This window comes from Sprattus sprattus (assembly GCF_963457725.1).
Source record: "Sprattus sprattus genome assembly, chromosome: 7".
NCBI lineage: Eukaryota > Metazoa > Chordata > Actinopteri > Clupeiformes > Clupeidae > Sprattus > Sprattus sprattus.
Genome location: NC_137926.1, coordinates 32,276,811 through 32,302,327, shown reverse-complemented (window position 1 = coordinate 32,302,327; position 25,517 = coordinate 32,276,811). Strand labels below are relative to the sequence as shown.

At 43.0% G+C, this 25,517-nt stretch overlaps 1 protein-coding gene across 1 annotated transcript; it reads left to right on the top strand.

Moving 5' to 3' along the window:
* Window positions 1–482: 482 nt before the first annotated feature.
* Window positions 483–25,195, top strand: elmo3 (engulfment and cell motility 3; the record flags this gene model as incomplete). The annotated part of the gene is made up of 21 exons (XM_080842247.1): window positions 483–592; window positions 2,447–2,545; window positions 3,768–3,808; window positions 4,099–4,171; window positions 4,945–4,995; window positions 5,244–5,413; window positions 5,645–5,744; window positions 5,875–6,026; window positions 6,154–6,232; window positions 6,322–6,372; window positions 7,240–7,362; window positions 10,641–10,763; window positions 10,957–11,061; window positions 12,152–12,260; window positions 12,413–12,549; window positions 21,281–21,444; window positions 23,084–23,196; window positions 24,338–24,442; window positions 24,552–24,631; window positions 24,811–24,891; window positions 24,983–25,195. Exons 2-21 carry the CDS (start codon window positions 2,468–2,470, stop codon window positions 25,193–25,195), a joined length of 2,148 nt encoding a protein of 715 aa, XP_080698373.1. The 5' UTR covers window positions 483–592; window positions 2,447–2,467.
* Between the last annotated feature and the right edge of the window lie 322 nt (window positions 25,196–25,517).

Genomic DNA, 25,517 nt, shown 5'->3' with positions numbered 1-25,517 from the left:
TTTTCTGGATAAAAAAGTAAATAGTCTTCTAGGTCTGTGGTCTCATGTCATTATGCTGCCAAATCAACCTGTTGCCTAGAATTATCCGGCTTGTGTCAGGTGATACTTTAAAACTAAACCAATGTAAGCGACAGAAAAGCCGCACTACAGCCAATTTCACAAATATCAGCATCTCAATAGTGGGATTGCTTTTTACATCTTGTAGCCTAGGCTAGAAGGCTAGAATTTTCAACCTTTTATTTCATAAAGGGCCTACTTCGATAGTCTGATAAAAAAAAAAAAAAAAAAACAGGAAAACGAATAGGATAGCCATGTGTTTCCTGCACTCCAGAGAACTATTTCCTAGAATGCCAAGCCGAGCATTTTTGAGTCTTGGGTCCCTCCCTACTGCACTTATTGGGGGCGGGTAAAACTCCCATTCAACCCGGAACTGCGAAAACAATCAATTACTCCTATAACTTGTAAATATACTTTAATCACAACACTATTTTGGATACTGGACATTTTTGTTAAGATCGTCGTTTTTTACATTGAAGTATATGAATGCGGCTTGCCTTCACATCCGCGCTCTTCGGAAAAAAAGTTTGAACAGGTAGGATTCAAAGAAACGCGGAGTAACGTTAGCCTAAATACCACTTGTGAGGCATGTTGAGTAGGCTATTCAGAATGTCGCGGAATCGATTTTTGTACCAATTATTTTTGTTTGAATATGCACATAATACCACGTATTAGTAGATTACTGCTAAATAGCCTACAATTGTTTTAAGTCTCATGGCGGTGACCGACGAGACGTTTGCATTGGAATTCTACACAGCTGCTACTTTTCCATGCGTGACGCATATAATTAGTTATCTAGACTCAAGAAATTTCATAACCGCTGTTGAAATGACAAGCGGTCAACTGTATAGGACTATAGGACCATCTGCTGCCCTCTATAAGTAATAGGCACGGAGAAGAAGTAATTTAGGACGTTACCTGATTCATGCTTCAGGTAACAAGTTAGGCCATAAATGAGATTGATCCAGCAGTCTGGAGAGCTGAGTCCGAAAAATAACCATTGGTCAGAAGTTGTGACGTCGGTCATGGGCCTTCTGCGTTTCAGGGAAACACATAATATTGTTTTTTGACAGAGACGCGCACATTTCATTAAGGATTTGATCTTCCACTTAGGCTCAGTAGGCTACATGTTGGAACATGCCAGGAATGGTAGTCTGGGATACACAAGTTTACTTCATCAGGGCTGCTTACAGTACTCGTCTTCCCTGTGCTTCCCTGATCAAATAGCCATTGCGGGAAACAGGAAAACCTAGAGTAGGCCCAGTAGTTAGTGTGAGTGTTAAATGAAAATGTATTCATATCTGTATTTCAGAAACTGTTAGATCTAGTCGGTTGTGGGCATTTTCTCTCTGTCAAAGGGCTACTCAAACACGTAGAACACCCTTCAGGTTCCTCTTTACCGCTCAGTGGGTCCTTTTCACTGCATCTCAAATACATTTAGAAATGCTTGGTTCCCTCATGTTAACCCTGATGGAGTTTATTTTAGCAGTCACTTCCTTCATGAAGACGTTGCACGGACTTTGTTTTTATCATGTTAACGCTGATGGAGTTTTTTTTTAGCAGTCACCACACTGTTACTTCCTTCATGAAGAGGAAGCACAGAGTTAGGTCCAGTCATTCTTATAATGAGGTGATGACATTGCTTATCAGGCAAAATGAGGTGATGAGATTGCTGATCATTGTGCTTTGTTTTTGGATAGTAAAAGAGTGTACAGGTTTTCGCTTTAATGCAGGAGTGGGTGTGGTTTGAAATTCTTTTTGACATCCTCTCGTCAAATGCTTATTAGATTTCATAGATTTAATTTAAAGTGCTATTACATCCATCCATGTCAGGTCAAGTCAGATCAGGTCAGGGTCGCTTACTCTGCTACTGGTAACATTGTAGCCCAGTACAATATTTAGTCCATTGACGAATATAATCTTAAGGATGTTTTGGCAATAAAAACATCCCCTCTGTTTTATATTTGTGATAATAAAACCCTAACAACATTAACATCAAGTTGCATCTGACAGCTGACATATGCCGTCACCTACTGCTTATTAGGTGAAGGAGTATCCATCACTCTGGTGGATCTGCCAGTCAAGGTCCAATTCTAAGTCAAAGGTACACATTTTGTTTCTGTGTGATAGGAGCTCATACTCTGTGTTCATCTGTACATTTAACGGTTTCATTGATTTGTTTTTGGGTAAGAACAGTAATTCATTGTGACATATTTACCTTGCTTAATCTAATCATATTGAGTCATGCTATCTTAAGGTAACTGCAATTTGACTCTTCATTTGTTTGTTTGTTTGTTGATGACATACAGACATATACAGAATATATATAATCAGTTCCAACCCAAATCTGCCTGTTGTGAATGTGTCATATTCCTCCTGGCTTGAACAGAGTGAGATCATTGACACCAAGATGCCACAGCAGAAGGACATTGTGAAGATTGCGATCCAGATGCCAGGGGCCTACCCTCAACTCATCCAGCTGGACCAGGTGAGGCTCAGAATACTGTGCCCTATATGGACCAGGTGAGGTTCAGAATACTCGCTGGACCAGGTGAGGTGCCCTTAGTTGGACCTTAACAGGGCCCCAAGTATTGGAGACTGTTAAGTTTGAAGCGTCCTTTACTTCTTTTGTGGAAGACGTATGATATTTGGCTGTAGTTAATAACATAGTTCTGAGTGAAAGCATAACTCAGTTCAGTTTTGTTCCATAGTGTAGATATTTAAATTTGTGTTCCACTGGTAATAATGGTAAGGATAATGCCCATCATATGTATCCACTTGCCAAAACCAACAACACTCCAATGTCAATATCAGCCTCACCACCTAACATCACTTGGTAAACATGGCTTCTAATTTTTACAGTACCTAAACACAGAGCACTTATTTGGTATACTGTATTTAATTGTACCTTGTATTTTTATCTACTTCTCTGTTTTTGGTCTTGTGTTATTACTGCTGCATAACCAGTTGCCCCTGTGGGGACAAATAACGTTATACTTGACTTAAATGAAGGGTGTTGGGTAGGAGGGTCTGTGGCTTGGGTGTCTGCAGACAGGATGTTGATTTTCTTTATAGTGTCGGTCATCTGAAAAGATGAAATAAATAAGATGAACTCTTGTCATTCTGAGTAGTTTTTCTTTAGTGGATTTGCCATGTTGAATATTATATTGTATATTATTATTATGAACAATCTTGGGATTGAACCATCTTTGCAATGCAATCTGGCTCCGTCATTGACTCGCCTTTCCCTCATGCTGTTTCCTTAAGAACTTTATGAAGGAGATCGTTGAGTGAATTTATCATGATGCGGCTGTACTTATTGTTTGGAAAAACAATAATTATCTCGCAACATTTGTTCAACATCCCCACTTTACACACTAAACTTACCAAAAACCTTATAATTTGGTGACCGCTTGTCAGACCACAAATTATAGGGCAGTGATTGGTTTACCACAGTACACTAAAATCTAAGATTGGTTGACCAGCATTTTGACCACAGATGAAAGGGTAGCTCAGTCTCAGACATGGGAGTAGCTTGTGCTTTATACTATGTCCTTCCTCGTGTGTACATTCCCAGTTGAAGGCATGATGGGACAGTGGCTCTGCTGTAAACTCAGACAGGATTATCTATTTAAAGGTTTGTTGTGTATATCAGCTGTTGCTGAATACGGCTCAAATCAGTGTTCCCTTGTGTGTCTCCCCCCCTCCAGAAAAAGCCCCTCAGTGCAGTCATAAAAGAAGTCTGTGACCGGTGAGTGTGTTTGCATGTGTGCTTACTGGGTTCCTCCTGCCCTCGGGTCATAGTGCCCCTGTATTAAATATTCTATTCCAACCCCATGGTACATTTCACAACTGTCCCCACCCTGTGAGTTTGTGTGCAAATGTGTGAATATGAGGCTTTCATTCAAGTATTTGGAGTACCAACATCCGTACGTCTTACATGAAAATTATGTCTTATTCCTTAGCATGTTAAGCAGTGGCTGTGGAGTGCTGCCCTCTGACCTATATGTAATAGATGTGTGTGAATCTGCACTCCTGTAGGTGGAATCTGCAGGGCCCAGACAACTACGCCCTTCAGTATGCAGATGGGGTCCAGACCTACATCACAGAGTCTGTAAGTGGCTGCGCTTCCTCTTTTTTAAATATGTGTGCTTAGATTGTACAGGGTTGACTTGACGTTCCAATCCGCTGAGGCAGAACCTGTGTGGGAGCAGCTTTAGTGTCATTGATTTTTGAAAGCTGAACAATCCATCACTTGAGCCACTTTCACCACAGTTAAATACCAACATTTAGACAGGGTAGCATAGGCACATTGTTGTCTTTCATGTCTGGAAACATACTCACATAGCATAGCCAGTGTCAAAAATCGGCCATTCTGTTAAACAATCTTACTGCTAAGTTTTATAATGCATAAACAATCGGTATACTCATTTAATAATGGATTAACATGACAACGTGAACATTTGTCAATAACACACACAGTCCGATAATTAACACCGTTAGGATAGTCACTTAGACTTCTAGTGTCCTATGAGTGCACATATACAGTAAATCTGTTCTTCCTCTCTTTGTTATTGTGCTACTGTTGGGCCACAGTAGTTAGAGGTTTTTTTTTCATATGTATTCTTCTGTTTGACTGACATCATTGAGATCTAATCCCTGCTTTTCACTGCTTAAAGACTGAGAGGTAAGAAACTTCAGGGTGGAATATCATTATCAGGATTCCCAAGTTGCTGTTAGAACCGGACTCACAGAAACTTGGGTGTGGTGTTTCCAGCATCCCTTCTCTCCCTTTTATTCTCATATCCCTTTGTTCACTTCTTCCCTCAATCTCTCTCTTTATATCTAAATTGTAGTCTGTAGCAACTGTGTATGTGTGTCTTTTAGAATCGCCTGGACATTAAGAATGGCAGTATTCTACGCTTGACAAAAGCCCCTGTAAGTCTTCCCAGCAAAGCACAAAACACTGAACACTGGATTTATTTATCATTCAACTGTGAAAGTGATGGGGGTTGTTGTATACAGCTTGACATGTTCATGGGTACAAACAGGCCTCAGTTTCTGTCTGTGTGTGTGTGTGTCTGTGTGTCTGTGTGTCTGTGTGTCTGTGTGTGTCTGTGTGTGTCTGTTTGTGTCTGTGTGTGTCTGTGTGTCTGTGCGTCTGTGTGTCTGTGTGTGTGTGTTAGGGCCGATGTGCTGAAGACCTGTTTAAGGGCATACAGAGCTCAGACTCCGGGGTGCGCTGTGACTCTTTGAAACAGCTGGCCTCCTTGTCAACGGACGTCACATTCGCCCAAGAATTCATCAGTCGCAATGGACACTCCTTGTTGGTGAAGATTGTAGAGGATACTAATGAGTGAGTTGTATTAAATCCCCTTTAATGTACTTCCTTGGGCCATCAGGTGGTTCATGGACTTTGTTTAGTTTCATATCTGTTCATCTTTTAATGCATCTCACCATGAAGAGACCACATCTGGTGTATCAACACATGTTGTGGCCACAAGGTGGCACAGGAGGATTTGCTTTGAATCTCTAACAGAGGAGAAACTACAGGGTCAATGCTGATGGCCAACTGTGTGTTTTGAAGGCCTCCTCTCATTATGACTCACACATTGATGGGCTTCATGGAACTGATGGATCACGGAATTGTGTCTTGGGAGAACCTGTCCTCAGTCTTCATAAAGAAGGTGGGAAGCCATTCTAAATCACGAGGCGTTCAGCACTTCACTTCTCCTGTTCTCTCTTTGGGGGCTTCTCTGTCATACCTTGTCACCCCTGGTTGAATTCCTGTATTCCACTTTGTGTTTCCCTGTTCAGATTGCCAGCTTTGTGAACGCTAAGGTCATGGACGCCTCCATCCAGCAGGTGTCGCTAGCCATGCTGGAGAGCATGGTCCAGAGCAGCAGCAGCCTCTTCAGCCACGTCATGCAGGAGGTCACACTGGAGAGGCTCATCTCACACCTGCAGGTGTAAGCAGGAAACGCCTACATACTCAAGATGCTTCTCTAGATGTTTTACCACTCTCTCAAACACACACACGCATACTCTCTTTCCCTCTCCTGCTCTCTCTCTCTCTCTCTCTTGACCTGCTCTCAGGATAAACCAGCAAATACAGACCAAAGCCATGGCCCTGTTGATGGCATTGCTACAGACAGCTGGGGATGAAGAGAGAAAGGTCAGTTCACTTTCCAATGTTAAAAGTGCTTTCCCAAACTGTAGACCTGTTTGACCATGTTTGACCTATGTCCTCTACTCTACTTTCAGAAGCTGTTTGATTTCCTTTCCATGAAAAACGTTCGGCAATACATTTACAAGGTAAAAAGTGAATTTGTGCATTACAAAGTCAACATTTCAAAGCTTTAGTTCAGCTTAAACTTTTGGATTTATTCAGCTTAAACTTCTGGATTCAGAAGACTTCAAAGAATATTTTTGAACCTGGGCCCTATTTTTAGATCTTTTTGAGTCCTACATTTTACTAGGTACACTTTGGTGCAGTTGAGTTAGAACGCTTAAACTCTTAAACGGATAAACAATGGAATCCTACATCTGTGTCAAGCATCTGTGTCATAGTAAAGCACTTGTTTTGGCCACTCTCAGGCTCATGAAAGTTATTAAATGGGTCTGACAACATGCAAAGGATCCCTGCGTCTGCTTATCAAAAGAACTCTAAAGACACAGTCTCTTGTTCTGGTCTCTGGTGTAGCACTTTATTCAGTGCCTGGAGTCAATTATTGCAGTGGGGGGCTAGTTTCTAACATTAACAAAAGGAGGACTAATCGACTACAGGCACTGAATGGTTTAGTTAAGTGTCCGTAGTAAAATTCTGAACCCAAAAAGATCTAAAAAAAAAAATAGGGCCCAGTTTAAAAAAATCACAAAGTTTTCATTTAAGAGGTGTAACCTTTTTAGTGTTGCACTGTCCCAGTTGGACATCATCCAATGAACACTGGGCCTGGATAGCTGGCTTTAAAACATCTGCAGCTGTTAGCTTCATTTATAGCATTTCTTTTAAGGCACCAGGGAGTGAGCTTTGCTCTCCACATGTCTATAAGCCTGGTCACACCATCTTTCTAATCTTATTAAGAGATGTGATTGCCTCAACTCCTAAGGAGACTCTTCACTGAAATGTTAAAATGCTCTTATGGTGATCTGTTGAGCTTGTATTTGTATTTCTGTTTCCAGGACATCATCCACAGCTCGAGTACTGTGGGCGATGAGATGGCCCACTACCTGTATGTGCTGCAGTCCCTCTCCCTCAACCAGCTGGAGCCACGCATGAGAACACCTCTTGATTCCTTCAGTCAGGTGGGCTCAGCCTGCCCGCTCAAGAAATACACCCACTGGGATCACCCGTCCGTCACTCTTACCCAACCCATAATCACTTCTATAGTTCTCACCCTGTTATCTACCGTGTGTCACTCTTACCCAACTCAAATATTCACTGCTATAGTTCTCACCCTGTTATCTACCGTGTGTCACTCTTACCCAACTCAATGAGGGGCAGCCGTGGCCTACTGGTTAGGGTTTCAGGCTGGAAACCGTAGGGTGGCCGGTTCGATCCCTGACCAGTAGGAAAAATGTGGGCGGGGGAAGTGGTAGACCACTGCTCTCCCATGCCCACATCTAGGCTGGAGTGCCCTTGAGCAAGGCACCTAACCCCGATCACTGCTCCCCAGGCGCCGCCAAAGGCAGCTCACTGCACCAGGTTAGTGTGAAACCTCACTTCACTGTGTGTGTGTCACTTCCCTGGATGGCTTAAATGCAGAGGTGGATTTCAGAGTGTGTGTGTCTACACCACCTCTGCCATAGAGAGGACTTTCACTTTCACTCAAATAATCACTGATATACAGTGGTGGCCAAAATTATTAGAACACTAGACATATTTAAGAGTTTTCAGTTGTTTTTGTTGAATTGGCCTTTAAAATACCTTAAAAACTAATTCAATATCTACACAGTCATCATTATGCTCTATAAACCATAGAATAGAGCCATCATTTTGAGATTTAGGTCATTTTCCGTACAAAAACAAGCTAGGCCTATTTCACTGTCAATGTCACACAATCATGTTCCTGCACAGAAGAAGCCAAATTACTTCTGTAATCATTGTCAGGTGTTATTGTGGTTACATTGATGGTGATGCAAGAGTCTTAGGACACACCTTGGCGATTCTTTTGAATGTACAAGGCCTATCCTGCTCATTAAGTGATTGGTAACATCAGTGTTTTGTCACTGAGGCCACACCACCAAATGGTATAGATCCAAAGCCTCTAGAAGCAGTCTTGAACCACATGTTGCTCTTTGAACATGGCTAAGGTGAAGAAGGAGCTAACGAGTGAGCAACGGGTTTGAATAAAGGCTTTTTTTGATGCTGGCTGGAGTTACTGCCCCATAGCCAAGGACTTGAGATGCAGTCCAAGCACTGTAAAGTACACTTTAGACCATCATGGCACCAGAACCGAAAGGGGAGAGGTTTCAAAAAGAAACTTTCAGACACACAAGTGAAGCATCTCAAAATTCTCAGTCTTCAGGACAGAAGAAAGACTTCACAAGAACTGTGTGACTAGATCAACATCACAATGACTAATGGTGCATTAGTGTCTTCAACAACTGTCCGTCGGAAACTGGGAGAAGAAGGACTTTTTGGCAGAATAGCAGCAAAGAAACATTACTGAAAGAGAACAATTGAGTGTAACGCCTGAAATTTGCAAAATAACACAAGAAATGGACAAAGAAAGATTGGTTTAAGTGTTGTGTACTGATGAGTCCAGGTTTGAATAGTTTGGCAACAAGCAAAGCGTGTATGTTCCACGAAGTGAGGGGGAGAGATATAAAAATTAGTATCTCTTGCCAACAGTTAAACAAGGAGCGGGTAGCATTATACTGTGGGGTGCAATTTAAGCCTCAGGAACAGGTGACTTTGGCTAAATTGATGGCATCACGGATACAAAAGTATAACACAACATTTTGGCGAGGCACAAAGTTCCTTCTTGGAAACGTCTTATTGGGCCTGGATTTATTTTCCAAGAGGACAATGACCCTAAACATTATTTTAACTATTGCCGAAACTACCGGCGACAAGGAATCTGCTAAAACATTGAAAATGATGGACCGGCCCGCTCAAAGTCCGGACTTCAAACCCATCAAGCAAATTCGGGGCAAGTTGGAAAATAAACTCGACAGATCTATTGTAAATTCCAAGGAAAGCCTTTGGCTTGAGTTGCAGAAGGCATGGGATAACATTAGTGTTGAAGTTCTCAAGAAATATATTGACTCTATGCCAGAGAGATGTGCTGCTGTAATTACTGCAAAAGGTGGACGTACCACATATTAAAGTTAAAAGTGGATAAAAACAGTAGGATTCACTTCATCTGATATTTGTTGTGCTCACCACAGCCATCTGCATGTTTCATGAACATTATGAAATTAAATCATGTTTTGGAGGCAAAAGAAAGGTAATTATTCTCAGATCTGTCAGGTGTTCTAATAATTTTGGCCACCACTGTAGTTCTCACCCTGTTATTTCCCATGTCACTCTCTACCCAAACCATCACTGTTCTACTGTAAGAGTCTCACAGCTGTGTCCCCAATCACCCGGAGCGGGTTGCACCAACTAGTCTTTGCTACGTTTGTTAAGACTGGTCTTAGAGGCCAATATCTAACGCCTGTTGCACCAACAGAATTTAAAAACAGTCTTAACTAAGACTGGCCGTAACAGGCGTGTTCATGAAAGTGCCCGTGAAATTCTAGAATGAAACATGCGTTGCCATGATGCCCATTAATTACCGTTCATTCATTCAGTTCGCAACTTTTCCGTATAACTACCTATGGAGGATCGTTAAAAATGATTCGGAAATAAGAACATTGATTGAGAAGCATGACCAACATAAATATATTTTAATTATAAAGCTGATGCACGCCGATCATACCCCCCACAGTGTTTTGAAATTCACCGTTTGCATAAAACCTCAGTGCAATTAAAGGCTGTAACGTTGGTGTCAGGGCAGCATTTCGGTTTGACTAAAATCGCAAAACATCGGACAGTTCGTCGACTAGAGAAAATATCTCAACCCTACTGAAACGAAACCTTTGAATTAACTCCTCATCATTGTATATATCCAGCCGGTTAGTTCTGTCTCGCACTACTCTCTCACGTCGTAAAGCACGTTCATTATACAGTCAATAAATTAGACGCGTCATGGTTATATTTGTCGTTTTAATTTAGCTGCACTCGACGGTTTTGTGAAAATTACTATAGAAACCAACACAGAAAACTTTCTCTGTCTTAACATAAGTCTCTTCTCCACAAGGTGTAAAATGTAGGACTAGACTTGGAGAGAGAGCAGCCTAAGTCAGCGTGGTGCAACAGGCGCAACATCATTTTAGACATAGAACGTTGAGTTACGCCAGTCTTAGCTTTAGACTGGTCCTAAATGCTGTTGGTGCAACCCACTCCAGGTCATCTCTGACTACATCGGGTCCCCGCAGTGTCCAACCAGTTTCCACACTTCCTGCCTGGCTGTGTGATAAGCCAGTGGCAGCTGTGTGACTGACCCCAGAGGTGCTGTGTGTTTGTGCTCCTGCAGGATCAAAGGGAGACGCTGCACGGGCTGAGACAGGCTGCATTCGAGACGGAGAGCGAGAGCAGCTTGAGCCACGAGCGCCGGCGCTCACTCTGTGCAAAGGAGTTCAAAAAGCTGGGCTTCTCTGTGAGCCTAGACCTGATCTCATTCAGATTTATTGCTGTTTTTAATCAGTAAAATGTCAGTCATAAGACTTGAGACGTATTAGTTTCAAACATTGTCCATTGATAAAATATCCACACACGCGTTTCAATATGGAGTTTGTGAAGGCACGTTCCCATTTTCTCGAAGAGTCTAAGAATTTGTATTTCTCTGCCAGACCAACAGCAACCCGGGGCAGGATCTGAACCGCACGCCTCCAGGACTTCTGGCTTTGGACACCATGGCCTACTTTTCTTCCCGCTATCCTGATGCTTTCAGCAGGGTGGGCACATCACTTGTTTGTCAGATGTTTTTTGAGAGGCTTGCAAGACTACCATGAATCATTTTAATAGGGCAGAACGATTAATTGTATTTGCGGTTTAATGGCGATATGATGAGACGCGATTTTCAAACCGCAACTTAAATAAAAACCGCGATTTAAAAAAATAAATAAATAAATTTAAGATGGAAAATTTTGCACACAGTGATTAAAGCAGCATAACGGATCACTTGCTAATCACTTACGAGATGCTAGTGGCTCAAACTAGCAAAATCTCTTGAAATGTGCTCCAACTAGTTAGTCAACAACTGTCCTAACACAGTCAAACATCAAGCAAGTGCAACACAAGACGGCAAATAAGCTACTTACTAGTTCGGCAGACAGTAAAAACCAGGCGACTTCAGGCACACCTACATAACGCAGTCATTTGCCTACAGACCCTGGTATGCCAATGGCACAGAGGCGATTCTCCATATTAAAAGTCATTGTAGCGCCCCAATTTTCAAAGCTGTTATTTTAAGGTAAAACTGCTTATCCTAACCCTAACCCTGAAGTACAATTACTGCATAAGGCCAATTTAAAAGAGCATGCCTTGTGTTTATACTTGACTTTGTTTAAATAACTTAAAAGCACAGTGGCAAAGTCACCGATTTGTTTCTGTAATGAGCAGTTAAATACAAATGTAAAATGTGGGAAAGAATATTTCACACTAAATGTATCTAATATTGTGTCATATTTAAATCATTCAGTACGTTTTGTTGGAGAAAAAAAGAGGATAACATTTTTAAAAATCGCATATCGAATCGCAATCGCAATATTTTGGGGGAAAATCGCAATTAGATTATTTTCCCAAATCGTTCAGCCCTACATTTTATAGTATTCAGAGGCATGCTACATCATGGAAGAATCTTCAGTTGCAATAGACAATGAGATGATGTACCACTGGGTGAAAAGGGCTACATGGCTCTTTGAAGAGGTATTAGTATTTTGATGTTTGATGCCTAACCAGGTCTTCAGGTAAGGTCTGAACTAAGTTCTCCTCTCTGTGCCTCTTCCTTGACATTGTTTCTGTGCCTCTCTTTCTCTCAATCAGTTTGTTCTGGAGAACAGCAGTCGGGAGGACAAACATGAGTGTCCATTCGCCCGCAGCAGCATTCAGCTCACACTTACCCTCTGTGAAATATTACGCATAGGAGAACCACGTGAGTAGAACTGTGTGTGTGTGTGTGTGCGTGTGTGTGTGTGTGTTTGAGTTTGATTAAATAAGCATGAGTGGAGCGTGTAGTTGTGTGTGGTAGTGATTTTGTGATCCTTGTGAAATGTGATCCTTCATCCTCCTCTCCCTCTCTGGCAGCCTCAGAGACGGGCTCGCACTACCACCCCATCTTCTTCTCCCAGGACCGACTGCTGGACGAGCTCTTCTGCATCTGTATCCAGCTGCTCAACAAGACCTGGAAGGAGATGAGGGCCACCCAGGAGGACTTTGATAAGGTGGCCTAGACTGCCTTGCTTTGCCTTCTTTAAGTCTGACGCTCCCTGCTTTGTCGTCAGAGGGGTAACATGCTTTTACGCCTGTGCCACTCATGTATGCCCAAAAATAGGAATTCCTTGATGTTCAATACGTTGGGCTTGTGAGTATACACATGGGTCATATCAAAATTGTGTCCCTTTGTGTCTTTTTTTTTTTTTTTTTAGCATAATAGGTCTTTTGTGTAGTTGTTGATCCATGTAAGACTGATATTACTATACCACATACAGTACCTTGCATAAGTATTCACCCCCTTGGATGTTTTACCCTTTTATTGCTTTTATAAATCAGTCATGGTCAATATAAGTTGGCTTTTTGGACAAAAAAAAAAAGTGATTGCATAAGTATTCACCCCCTTTATCACCCCCTTTATATAGACTGACCTAATTCAACAGAGGTCCAGCCAATTGGTGATAGAAGTCTCACAATTAGTGAAATGGGGATCAGTGTGCAGTGAATGTGTCTCAAGTGATTGGACCTTCCAGACACAGGTGTCGTTATACTACATTCACTGGTCAGTATTCAGCCATCAGTATTCCTGGCTATTGTTAAACCATTAAGACCCAAGATCACTCTAAGCAACTCAGAGAAAAGGTTGTTGATAAGTACAAGTCAGGGGAAGGATACAAAAAAATGTCCAAGGCACTAAACATCCCCTGGAATTCTGATAAATCCATCATCAAGAAATGGATGGATTGTTGCACATGTGTAAATCTGCCTAGATCAGGCCGTCCTCACAAACTGAGGGACCGTGCAAGAAGAAGACTAGTAAGAGAGGCCACCAAGACACCTATGACTACTCTGAAGAAGTTTCAAGCTTCAGCAGTTGAGATTGGAGAAACTCTGCATACGACAACTTTTGCCTGGGTTCTTCACCAATCAAAGCTTTATGGAAGAGAGCCACTGTTGAAAAAAAGGATCGACTACAGTTCGCCAAAAGGCATGTGGGAGTCTCCATGGTCAAGTGGAAGAAGGTTCTGTGGTTTGATGAGACCAAAGTGGAGCATTTTTTCAAAAGTGTCTCTCTTCCATGAAGCTTTGATTGGTGAAGAACCAAGGCAACAGTTGTCGTATGCAGAGTCTCTCCCATACCAGCTGCTGAAGCTTGAAACTTCTTCAGAGTAGTCATAGGTGTCTTGGTGGCCTCTCTTACTAGTCTCCTTCTTGCATGGTCACTCAGTTTGTAAGGACGGCCTGATCTAGGCAGATTTACACATGTGCCATAATCCTTCCATTTCTTGATGATGGATTGAACAGAATTTCAGGGGATGTTAAGTGCCTTCGACATTTTTTTGTATCCTTCCCCTGACCTATACTTTTCAATAACCTTTTCTCTGAGTTTCTTAGGGTAATCTTTGGTCTTCATGGTGTAACAGTAGCCAGGAATACTGATTACTGAATACTGACCAGTGAATGGACCTTCCAGACACAGGTGTCGTTATACTACAATCACTTGAGACACATACACTGCACACTGATCCCCATTTCACTAATTGTGAGACTTCTAGCACCAATTGGCTGGACCTCTGTTGAATTAGGTCAGTCTATATAAAGGGGGTGAATACTTATGCAATCACTTATTTTCGTTACATGTCTTTATTTAATTTACATAACTGTGTAGAAATCTGTTTTCACTTTGACATTAAAGAAAGCTATTTTGTGCATTTTTTTCTCCAAAAAGCCAACTTATATTGACCATGACTGATTTATAAAAGCCATAAAAGGGTAAAACATCCAAGGGGGTGAATACATATGCAAGGCACTGTATGTAGAGTTCGCTGTCTGTTCATTTTTGAGCTCAACAGCCAATCATTTTTTATACACAGGAAAATATATAAAATGATCTGCTATTGGCTGGAGACTTCCCAGAGCGGTCAAACCTCTCTCTATTACATGCAAGTACTCCTACCCAACAGCCTAGCCTAATATTATAACAACAGGATGCGCTACAATCATCATATGCTACTTAATAACAACAACTACAACAAAGATGCATTCGTGAGCATTTCACTGGGGTTTTCAAGTGGGCACAAACCCACAGGGACAAACCCGGGTTAGGGGAGGGGAAAGCCTCCCGGGATTAGGAACCCAGATTAGGATAAGGGAATGAAATATGATACAAACACTAGTCACCTTAGGCACCCAAACATCCTAAAACAACAGACTTCTTCGTTTAGTACAGGTTGATTCCCATGACGCAAAGCAGTCTGTGAGTGCCACAGCTATAATCACTGGTTCGCTTTTTCAACAACCTCAGGAAACTTCTTTAAAGAAAAACATCAGGATTTTTTTAATTTGGGCCTATTTTAACTCAAAACAGTAACGATCTCAATCAGTACAGCAACTGCAAAACGGCTCTCCAATGGAACCCCATGGGGCAATCATGCATGTCAGAGACTGCCAGGCTCATAAATGTTATTATAAGGGTCTGACAACATGGAAAGGTTCCCTACAGTGATACACCTTCGTCTGTGCTGTCTGTTTATTTCTATCTCTCTCGTTTCTGGTCTTTGATGTAGCACTCCATTCAGTCCCTGGAGTTGATTAGCCTGCCTTGCGGGGCTGGAGTGCGTACTCAAAGCAGAGCCCTTCCTTTCGATAATTGACTACAGGCACTGAATGGGATGCTTAGTCATAGTCAATTGATTTAATGCAGTTAGCATCCATAGTCCACAATTCTCGCCATCTGATGTTCCTCTTGTCAACAGTATAACAGTTCATCCATTGCCTTTGCTTTGCTTGAGAAGCTGCTGCTGCTGCTGCTTGTGTACTTTCCTTTTCTTTTGTTCCTCGCAAACAAAGCTTTTTATTAAATCCTTCCCAATAGTGTGCTGATTAACCCCTTCCCAATAGTGTGCTGATTAACCCCTTCCCAATAGTGTGCTGATTAGTTCCTCAGAAAAGCTGCAGTGCCAAGTTTTTTTGGCTGAGGGTTTCAAAATTTGAGCTTCGAGCCTCCTGCAAATCAAGTGTAGGGGCTAGACCCTGCCATGTGCCTGCGTTCATATTATTTATATTTGCGTGGCTAAATTGCTTTCGTTTACTTTAGTTAAGTAGTCCACAGATCTACAGAGGACACTTGTATTTCCTTTTAAGCGATATGTATGCAGCTTCTATGTAACTGTAAAAATGTTGCTCAAACAGACGACAACACTGCAGGTCAATAGGAGAAAGACCTCCTTCAGCAGTGATGGTCCTTCAACAGTTAGCAGTAGCAGTGAGAGAGTGTTGGTCCTTCAACAGTTAGCAGTAGCAGTGAGAGAGTGTTGGTCCTTCAACAGTTAGCAGTAGCAGTGAGAGAGTGTTGGTCCTTCAACAGTTAGCAGTAGCAGTGAGAGAGTGTTTGTCCTTCAGCAGTTAGCAGTAGCAGTGAGAGAGTGTTGGTCCTTCAACAGTTAGCAGTAGCAGTGAGAGAGTGTTGGTCCTTCAGCAGTTAGCAGTAGCAGTGAGAGAGTGATGGTCCTTCAGCAGTTAGCAGTAGCAGTGAGAGAGTGTTGGTCCTTCAGCAGTTAGCAGTAGCAGTGAGAGAGTGTTGGTCCTTCAGCAGTTAGCAGTAGCAGTGAGAGAGTGTTGGTCCTTCAGCAGTTAGCAGTAGCAGTGAGAGAGTGTTTGTCCTTCAACAGTTAGCAGTAGCAGTGAGAGAGTGTTGGTCCTTCAACAGTTAGCAGTAGCAGTGAGAGAGTGTTGGTCCTTCAACAGTTAGCAGTAGCAGTGAGAGAGTGTTGGTCCTTCAGCAGTTAGCAGTAGCAGTGAGAGAGTGTTGGTCCTTCAGCAGTTAGCAGTAGCAGTGAGAGAGTGTTGGTCCTTTAGCAGTAGCAGTGAGAGAGTGTTGGTCCTTCAACAGTTAGCAGTAGCAGTGAGAGAGTGTTGGTCCTTCAGCAGTTAGCAGTAGCAGTGAGAGAGTGTTGGTCCTTCAACAGTTAGCAGTAGCAGTGAGAGAGTGTTGGTCCTTCAGCAGTTAGCAGTAGCAGTGAGAGAGTGTTGGTCCTTCAGCAGTTAGCAGTAGCAGTGAGAGAGTGTTGGTCCTTTAGCAGTAGCAGTGAGAGAGTGTTGGTCCTTCAACAGTTAGCAGTAGCAGTGAGAGAGTGTTGGTCCTTCAGCAGTTAGCAGTAGCAGTGAGAGAGTGTTTGTCCTTCAACAGTTAGCAGTAGCAGTGAGAGAGTGTTGGTCCTTCAGCCAGTGTTTCCCACACATTGACGAGACTATGGCGCACCGCCATAGTCTAATTTCGTCCGCCATAGTCTCTGCGTGCACATGAAGTTTTTTTTTTTTTTTTTTTGCTCAGACGAAGTTCGTGTCGCTCTCATTGGGTTTGCATGAAAGCACGAAGTTCGGCTGTCTGCCTGCGACTGTGCCGAAAACAAAACACTGTTGAGATATGTTAGTGTTTCCCCTACCATTGTATAAGGGGGGCGCCCCGCCCCCCCAACGGCACCCCCCCTGAAAGGTCAAGTTAACTTTGCTCAATTTAATTTTCTATAAAGCGCCAGATCACAACGGAAGTCAGTTAAGGATACCTTTCCTATAGAACAGGTCTATACTCTATAGCTTGTTATTTTATTAAACACAATAAATAGCTTTGTGTTATTTATCTTATTTGCACAACGGCATGTCATTTTTGTCACTAGATGATCGCGCGTTTACAATTGTCCTCTGCTCTCTGTATGCGCAAGGCGGACTTCTGCCCCGATGCGCACACGTTACTTTCTGTTTGAAGATAAATTAGCAGTTAGTAGTTGCCGGCCAATATATTTGGAAATACAGACAAAAAGCTGTCCGATTTGAATGGGGGTATTTATTCATGTATATTTTGTCATCACTCGATCTTGAGAGATGTCTTCAAGTAACGTTAATGTTCCAAAGTGAAACATTCTAATGTGTGCACGCAGTCTCAGAGAGTTACTAGCCAGACTAGCTGTAGCTACTGAAAGAATGCCATGGATCCAGCAAAGCGTAGAGCTAAACGAATGTATGAATATGAACACCGGGCGTTCTTGCCTGAATTGGCGGATTATTTGCAGAGCGAAATGGAAAACCCCTTTGCTTAATATGCAGACGTCACGGTCGCATTTTAAAGCCTTGAACTTGGATGCTAACATAGCCCAGGAGTTCCTAAAAGCAGAGCTGGGCAAGCACAAGGTACATTCGTTGATACATCAGTCAGAGAAACAGACTCGGCTAAGTACTCTGAAACGGTCACGTTGGCATCGTATCAGGTGTCATGGAATATTGCTCGATCAAAAAAGTAATATAGTGAGGGAGAGTTTGAAAATTGAACAGAGGATATCTGACATTAACTATAATGAGCACCTTTAGACCATTATAGTCTTCAATATGTTTATTTTTGTGCCATATTTTAAATCTACATTTGTTCATTTCTCTTCCTAAAACAAAGGGAGGCAACTGCTGATACCAAGCTCTTCTCCAGGCACAGTCTGTTTCGCTGCTTTGTTTTGATCAGTCATTGCAGAGAAGGAGGCCTCACATTAATATGTGGAGGCAAAGTGTAGTAGCTGTTCCTAAGCTTTCTCTCCCGGGTCAGGGTGCTCTTGCTTCACACAAATCCCAAACAAAATCTCAGCAGATGTCTTCAATATGTTTATATTTGTGCCATATTTTAAAACTCAATTTGTTAATTTATCTCCTAAAACCCACTAGAGGACACTATTTAAAAGGTTATTTAAAAAAAAAAATCTTATGATTTAGACCCCCCTAGTTTTGCTGGGTCACAGGAAAAATAATAGGTTTTATGTAGGGGCTTATCCCCCCGAAAAAGTTGGAAGCTCCAGCGAAATCACGAATTTTAGGCCGAAAAAACATCACCCCCCCCCCGAGGACATGCGCCCGCCGCGCACCCCCCCCCATAGTCTCCAAAATTTCTGTGGGAAACACTGCTTCAGCAGTTAGCAGTAGCAGTGAGAGAGTGTTGGTCCTTCAACAGTTAGCAGTAGCAGTGAGAGAGTGTTGGTCCTTCAACAGTTAGCAGTAGCAGTGAGAGAGTGTTGGTCCTTCAGCAGTTAGCAGTAGCAGTGAGAGAGTGTTGGTCCTTCAACAGTTAGCAGTAGCAGTGAGAGAGTGTTGGTCCTTCAGCAGTAGCAGTGAGAGAGTGTTGGTCCTTCAACAGTTAGCAGTAGCAGTGAGAGAGTGTTGGTCCTTCAGCAGTAGCAGTAGCAGTGAGAGAGTGTTGGTCCTTCAACAGTTAGCAGTAGCAGTGAGCGAGTGTTTGTCCTTCAGCAGTTAGCAGTAGCAGTGAGAGAGTGTTGGTCCTTCAACAGTTAGCAGTAGCAGTGAGCGAGTGTTTGTCCTTCAGCAGTTAGCAGTAGCAGTGAGAGAGTGTTGGTCCTTCAGCAGTTAGCAGTAGCAGTGAGAGAGTGTTGGTGTAATGGATGAGTGCACATGGAAACAATGAATTAGGAGAGACAATAGGATATAGATTAGTTTGAAATGAGTGTTGCAACATGTAGAGAAGGGTTAGACTCACAAGCCATTTTAGTAACAGCATGTGTAATGTTTCTAGTATTTAAAAATGTTATCACTTCCAAATGGCGCAATACAGTAAGTACAGTTTTAGCACAATAACAGTGCTAACGGTTTAATTACTTATGCTAACAACAGTTTTTAAAAGTGCATTTAGGTCAGAAATCCTGACCTTTTGACCTTCTGGAAGTGGCAGATGTCTGGCCAGCAGACCTCTATTGTTCAGGTTCACAGATACACTCCCACAATCCTCCTGGGCAGTGGCATCAGGTTTTTATGAGGGTATTAGAGCCACAAAAAGAAAGCCAGGCCAAAGCAAAAAATGCAGTGGGAGGAAAACAAGCGCTCCAAACAATCAGTTAGTTACATCAGCATTTAAATAAAGAGAGGCCTGAACATGGACGACACAGCACGGCAGACTTTCAACTGCATATTGAACAGAGCCGTGTTTTCTGATGATTAAAAACACACACTGTACAACCAGTGGACATTAAAATGGATGTATGATTGCTCTGTTTTTCAACCATTCTGGATATTTGTTCTGATTTCTCCAGTGCCTTTCATTTGGTTTACTTTGCCAAAAGTCAGTTTAGGACTGAAAAGAAAAAGGAACTGGGCAATTGAAGACAAAAAATGTAATTGTTATGGGTTTGCATAAAGACTGAGTAGAGAACTGAATGGTGGCTGTATGAAAGTCTGTTTGAGATGTTGACCTGATTTGAAAGTGATGGTCTATAGACTGGCACTGTATGTCCTCATGTGCCCCTCACAGCTGTCTGCTGCTCTGTCAGTTCCCATCAGTCTTTTCCTCTATTTGTAAAACAAGTCCCAGGTCATACTCTCAGTTGTTAATCAACCCTGGAAATATGCTTCTGGAAGCTAGTTGCCTGAGGGCACACTAGAGTTCTGTGTGTGTGCGCGTGTGTGTGTGTGTGCGCGTGTGTGTGTGCGCGTGTGTGTGTGTGTGTGTGTGTGTGTGTGTGTGTGTGTGTCAGTGGGCTGTCACTGCCACACAGGCTCATTCACTCAGCATGGTTATGATGGAGTTGGGGCTGCTGCTGTTGTTCGTGGCTGAGGTGAAACATGGGCTGCTCTCCTGTCCACCCATCTGCTGTGCAGGGATAGAAGTACTGAGAGAGAGGAAGGGGCAGTGAGGGAGAGGGAGGGAAAAGGGCCAAGCGGAAGAAGGTGGAGTGGATACCCAAGTGTCTATTTACAAAACACTTTCAGCTGGGGACGACTCTTGCTGTGACAGTGAGATTCTGTTCTAAAGTGTCCAGTTTCTGTTTCATCTTACGCAGACAGAGATTTCACGAAAGACACATATGGAGGTCAGTTTGCCTTTTGTTGTCTTCCTCTTAAGTGCTTTCTTTACACATCTGACATTTTCAGAGGTTATTGACCATAGTTTGAAAAACATAGATGATTATGGGTTGTTTAAGAGATGCACTTATGCTACATAAAATTATTTTGTACATAGGACTATGTAATTCACATGTAAATAATTTGATTATTTACAACAGTGTTCATACGTAAAAGGTTGCATGGTGATAATGTATGGAAATGTTAAAAATACCAGTTGTATTTGTAGTGGAGATATTGTTAGTTCTAGTTATATTGTATTGTTCTAGGACTGATTGCCGTGCCAGGACAGTTCTGGTGTGTGTCTCTGAGAACAGATACTGTAGTTGTAGGTTCAGACATTAGCGGCGGGGGAGGATTTGTTGGAGTCCTGCAGACTTTGCATCAAACATGATTTAAAAACACAATATGATAATAATGGTCATTGTGAGTTTTTCCTGTCTCAGAAGGTTTATTGTTTTAAAGGCCTTTGGTGACAGTGGGGGTCTACATGTTCAGTGTCCTTGTCTCAAGGGCAGGAGTGTGGGGGGGGTGTCACCCTCAGTCAAACTACATCAGTGTCAGATGGCTAATCTATTGTACTTCTGAGATGAATTGCTCCAGACACTTTTCACAAAGAAGTTGACAGCCTTATGATGCGTGTGGCTCTGTCTCACAAAGACTCCAACAGCGAGAGGTTTTTTGCTGGATTATGCATTTATTATTCACAGAACATGGCATTGTACTTGTACTTGTCTTAACCAAAGTGTTTAGAAACTGTGTAATATGCGATACTTGTACTTGTGATATCCTAGGTGAGGTGATCAAGACCTTTTCAATTTAAATAATAAAATCCAAACCTGCTTCTCTGTCCAGGTTATGCAAGTTGTGCGGGAGCAGATCACGAGGACTCTGTCCAGTAAGCCGACCTCTCTGGAGCTGTTTAAGAACAAAGTCAACGCGCTGAACTACAGTGAGATTCTAAAGCTGCGTCAGACAGAGCGACTGCACCAGGAGGAGACTCTTGCCCCTCCAGTCCTGTGAGTCTACAACATCTCTTGTTTTTTCAGAAGACAGGGTAACTCTGTTATCTTTTTTACCTGGGCCCCATTTCCCCATCTTTTTGGGTGCAAGAGACAAAAACTAACAAATTCGAAATCAGTCGAGTTTTTAGTTAGGACGCTGTAACCGGCAACCGCCAAATAGTTATACAATGTAATCCTATGGGGCAAGCATAAAGCATAAACCTCTTGTTTTTGCCAGACAGGCACATACTGTTATAAGTGTCTTATAACATGGAAAGGATCCTTATTGAGATTGACCTGTGTTTCTTTACCTCAGTAACTGGAAAGACACTGTAGAAAATAGCATAAAAATTATGTTTTTTCGGTCATTACATCTTTCGGACCGGACCAATAAGAAAAAGGTAAACAAATGACACTAAAGTAACTGTGGAAAACCAACTGTTAAAAACCTAAATAAATACTGGACCGATTTCAAACGGATTTGTCCCTAGTAAACATTTGACCCAAAAAGATGGGAAAATACGGCCCAGGTTGAAAAGAAGCACAGTTCTGGTCTAAGGGCCCCAGTCACAGTACTGTGTCACCATAGATATCTATAATAAAGGCTAGATAAGTAAGGAGTCAAATGTCCGCACAATACGGCCATTTTGAGACGGAATAGCTCGCTCAGATAGGTGCCATAAATGCACATGCACAAGCTATTTATGTAAAATCAATAGGCTACTAAAACTCAGCATACAGAATGGCAACAGGAGATAAATGTATACTTTTATTATCAACTTTTTAAAAGCAATATTACTGATATAATAAAATACAGGTGATCCCACGGGATCTCGTTTCAAGGGAACGTTCAATAGAACAGACTGCACAAAATTCTGGCAGCTTCATTGGCAATAAAGTCAGCAATTTCCTGTGGAAATCATAATGTAGATGTTTAACAAACCAACCCGATTGGAAATCATGTGCAACTTCAGTTTTATTATGTGCAACTTAAGTTGTATTGAAAAGAAAGAACAATTATGCCTCGCCAATTGATGTAAAATGATTGAAACACAATAGCCGTGATACACAATAAAGCTGCACATTTCAACATGTTCAAGCATCGAGAATTATTACCAAGGTAATGACGTTTGTAAATCAAGTAATTTGTAAATCCGTCAAGATTTCCGCGAGATATGAGTGTAAACGATTGTGAAGATCACTGACGTTACCTAACGTACCAATGATCCCTCCCGGAACTATTCCGTCCTTAAAATGGCCTCCTGTGCGGACATTCAAGAGTTCATGTGTCACTGCCCTTTGCATTCCTCATGTTTATGTGTACTCTGGCTTTGGCTCCTGGCCCTGTGGACATCTGGTTTTCCACTCCTGTGTGTTCTGCTGCCCTGCTCAGCCAGTATTTGTCACTAAACAAAACACATGTGGGCCCTCACTTGCTCTATTGATATGCCAAAGTACATGTCCTTCACTTTGAAATTTGGATCCGTCACTTTAGGCATTTTACCCTCACCATGAAGGGCTGCCAATAAATCTGACAGTTTTCTTGTGTGGGCTTTTGGGAGCTCATAAAAGAACAGATGAAGGTAGGTAAACTAACAGGTTGTGTATCCTTGATGAGTGAATGTGTGTTGTGTTTTGTGGTCTTGTCTGTCAGTGAACTGAAGGAGCGTTTGAAGCCGGAGCTCTTGGAGCTGATTCGCCAGCAGAGACTCAATCGCCTGTGCCATGGCACACTGTTCCGTAAGATCAGCAGCCGCCGGAGACAAGGTGAGTCCCATGCCAGCGGCTAGAGACCCAGCAGCTACACCACACATCATGCCAGCGGCTACAGACCCAGCAGCTACACCACACATCATGCCAGTGCCTACAGACCCAGCAGCTACACCACACATCATGCCAGCGGAGACCCAGCAGCTACACCACACATCATGCCAGCGGAGACCCAGCAGCCAAACCACACATCATGCCAGCGGCTAGAGACCCAGCAGCTACACCACACATCATGCCAGGGGCTAGAGACCCAGCAGCCAAACCACACATCATGCCAGCGGCTAGAGACCCAGCAGCCAAACCACACATCATGCCAGCGGCTAGAGACCCAGCAGCCAAACCACACATCATGCCAGGGGCTAGAGACCCAGCAGCTACACCACACATCATGCCAGGGGCTAGAGACCCAGCAGCTACACCACACATCATGCCAGGGGCTAGAGACCCAGCAGCTACACCACACATCATGCCAGTGCCTAGAGACCCAGCAGCTACACCACACATCATGCCAGTGCCTACAGACCCAGCAGCTACACCACACATCATGCCAGCGGCTAGAGACCCAGCAGCTACACCACACATCATGCCAGCGGAGACCCAGCAGCTACACCACACATCATGCCAGCGGAGACCCAGCAGCTACACCACACATCATGCCAGCGGCTAGAGACCCAGCAGCTACACCACACATCATGCCAGCGGAGACCCAGCAGCTACACCACACATCATGCCAGCGGCTATAGACCCAGCAGCTACACCACACATCATGCCAGTGCCTACAGACCCAGCAGCTACACCACACATCATGCCAGCGGAGACCCAGCAGCTACACCACACATCATGCCAGCGGAGACCCAGCAGCTACACCACACATCATGCCAGTGCCTAGAGACCCAGCAGCTACACCACACATCAACATTGTGGCTTGTGCCCTCTATTCTGTATCTAGTCACAGAGCTGCTCTGATCCCAGTTCTGGGGTGGGTCTTTCCAAAACATGCCCCTTTTTTGCCCAGGTTTTAGTGGATTTTATTGTTTGTCAAAAGCTTACGTCTATGTTATAATGCCACTTTATATGGTTGGGGGTAGGGCAATAAAAGAAACCAAGGAAGCACAGAAAACATCCCTTGCCTTTTCAGACAAACTGTGGTACTGCCGCCTCTCACCCAACCACAAGATGCTTCACTATGGGGACGTGGACGAGGAAGCAGAGATGCCTTCGATTGAAGCCCTTCAAGAGAAGAGTGAGTGGGATGTGTTTGCTATGCTGTCTGTAGCTAGATCATCTTCTGATATCCTGTCTTGTGTAAATGCATCAAAAGTACTGAATATGGTCACCAATCCCTCTCTCAGTTCCTGTGGCTGACATCAAGTCTTTGCTGACTGGGAAGGACTGTCCACACATGAAGGAGAACAAAGGCAAACAGACAAAGGTACTGCTCTGCAAAAATGAATGTAGTCTATACTTGATGGAATTCCCTGAATATCTTAGATGCAGTTGCTTTCAAACTCTGTTTATTAGTGAGTTCACCAGTTCACAAACTCTTGTCAACTTTATCAGTGCTATTCTTTATAATAACGTCTAATCCAGCTGTGCTCCATCTCTTGGTAGGAAGTTCTGGACCTTGCATTCACCATAACATACGACGTAGAGGAGTATAGCCTCAATTTCATCGCCTCATCCAGGATCGATGTAAGCTGGCTTTCATTTCACTGTGTGTAGCACTTTATCTCCCCAAGTATGATGTCCCTGTGCTTGACCTAATGTTGTGGGTGTCCCTCAGTTCTGCCTGTGGACGGACGGACTGAGCGTGCTGCTGGGAAGAGACATGAGCAGTGAGTGCATGCGCAGTGAGCTGGAGATCCTCCTCTCCATGGAGATCAAGCTCCGCCTTCTGGACCTGGAGAATGTGCCCATTCCAGACCGCGCCCCGGCTGTGCCCAACCCCCCGAGCAACTTTAACTTCTGTTACGACTTCAGCCAGGCTGAGCAGTAGCACTATGCTGAGGTCTGGTCAGCGGGAGTCAGCCAGGGGAGCCGCAGCTCCAGTCTCCTCAGAGGCAGCCTCATCAGCGCAGGAGAAGGAGAAGGATTACGGTTGGCTTTGTATGAGTGCGTGGAAGGATGGAGAGTGAAGATGCTGCTTTGGAGTCTGTGTTGCTCTTAAAGATGTTCATGTTAAAATGCTAAACTGGATGACACTTTGCAAAGCCATGGTAACTGAAACTGACCGGGTGAGATCTAATAATAATAATAATTAATAATAATTGTTTTCATTTTCTGTTTTCAGTCCAAATCATTTCTTTATTTTTGATTCA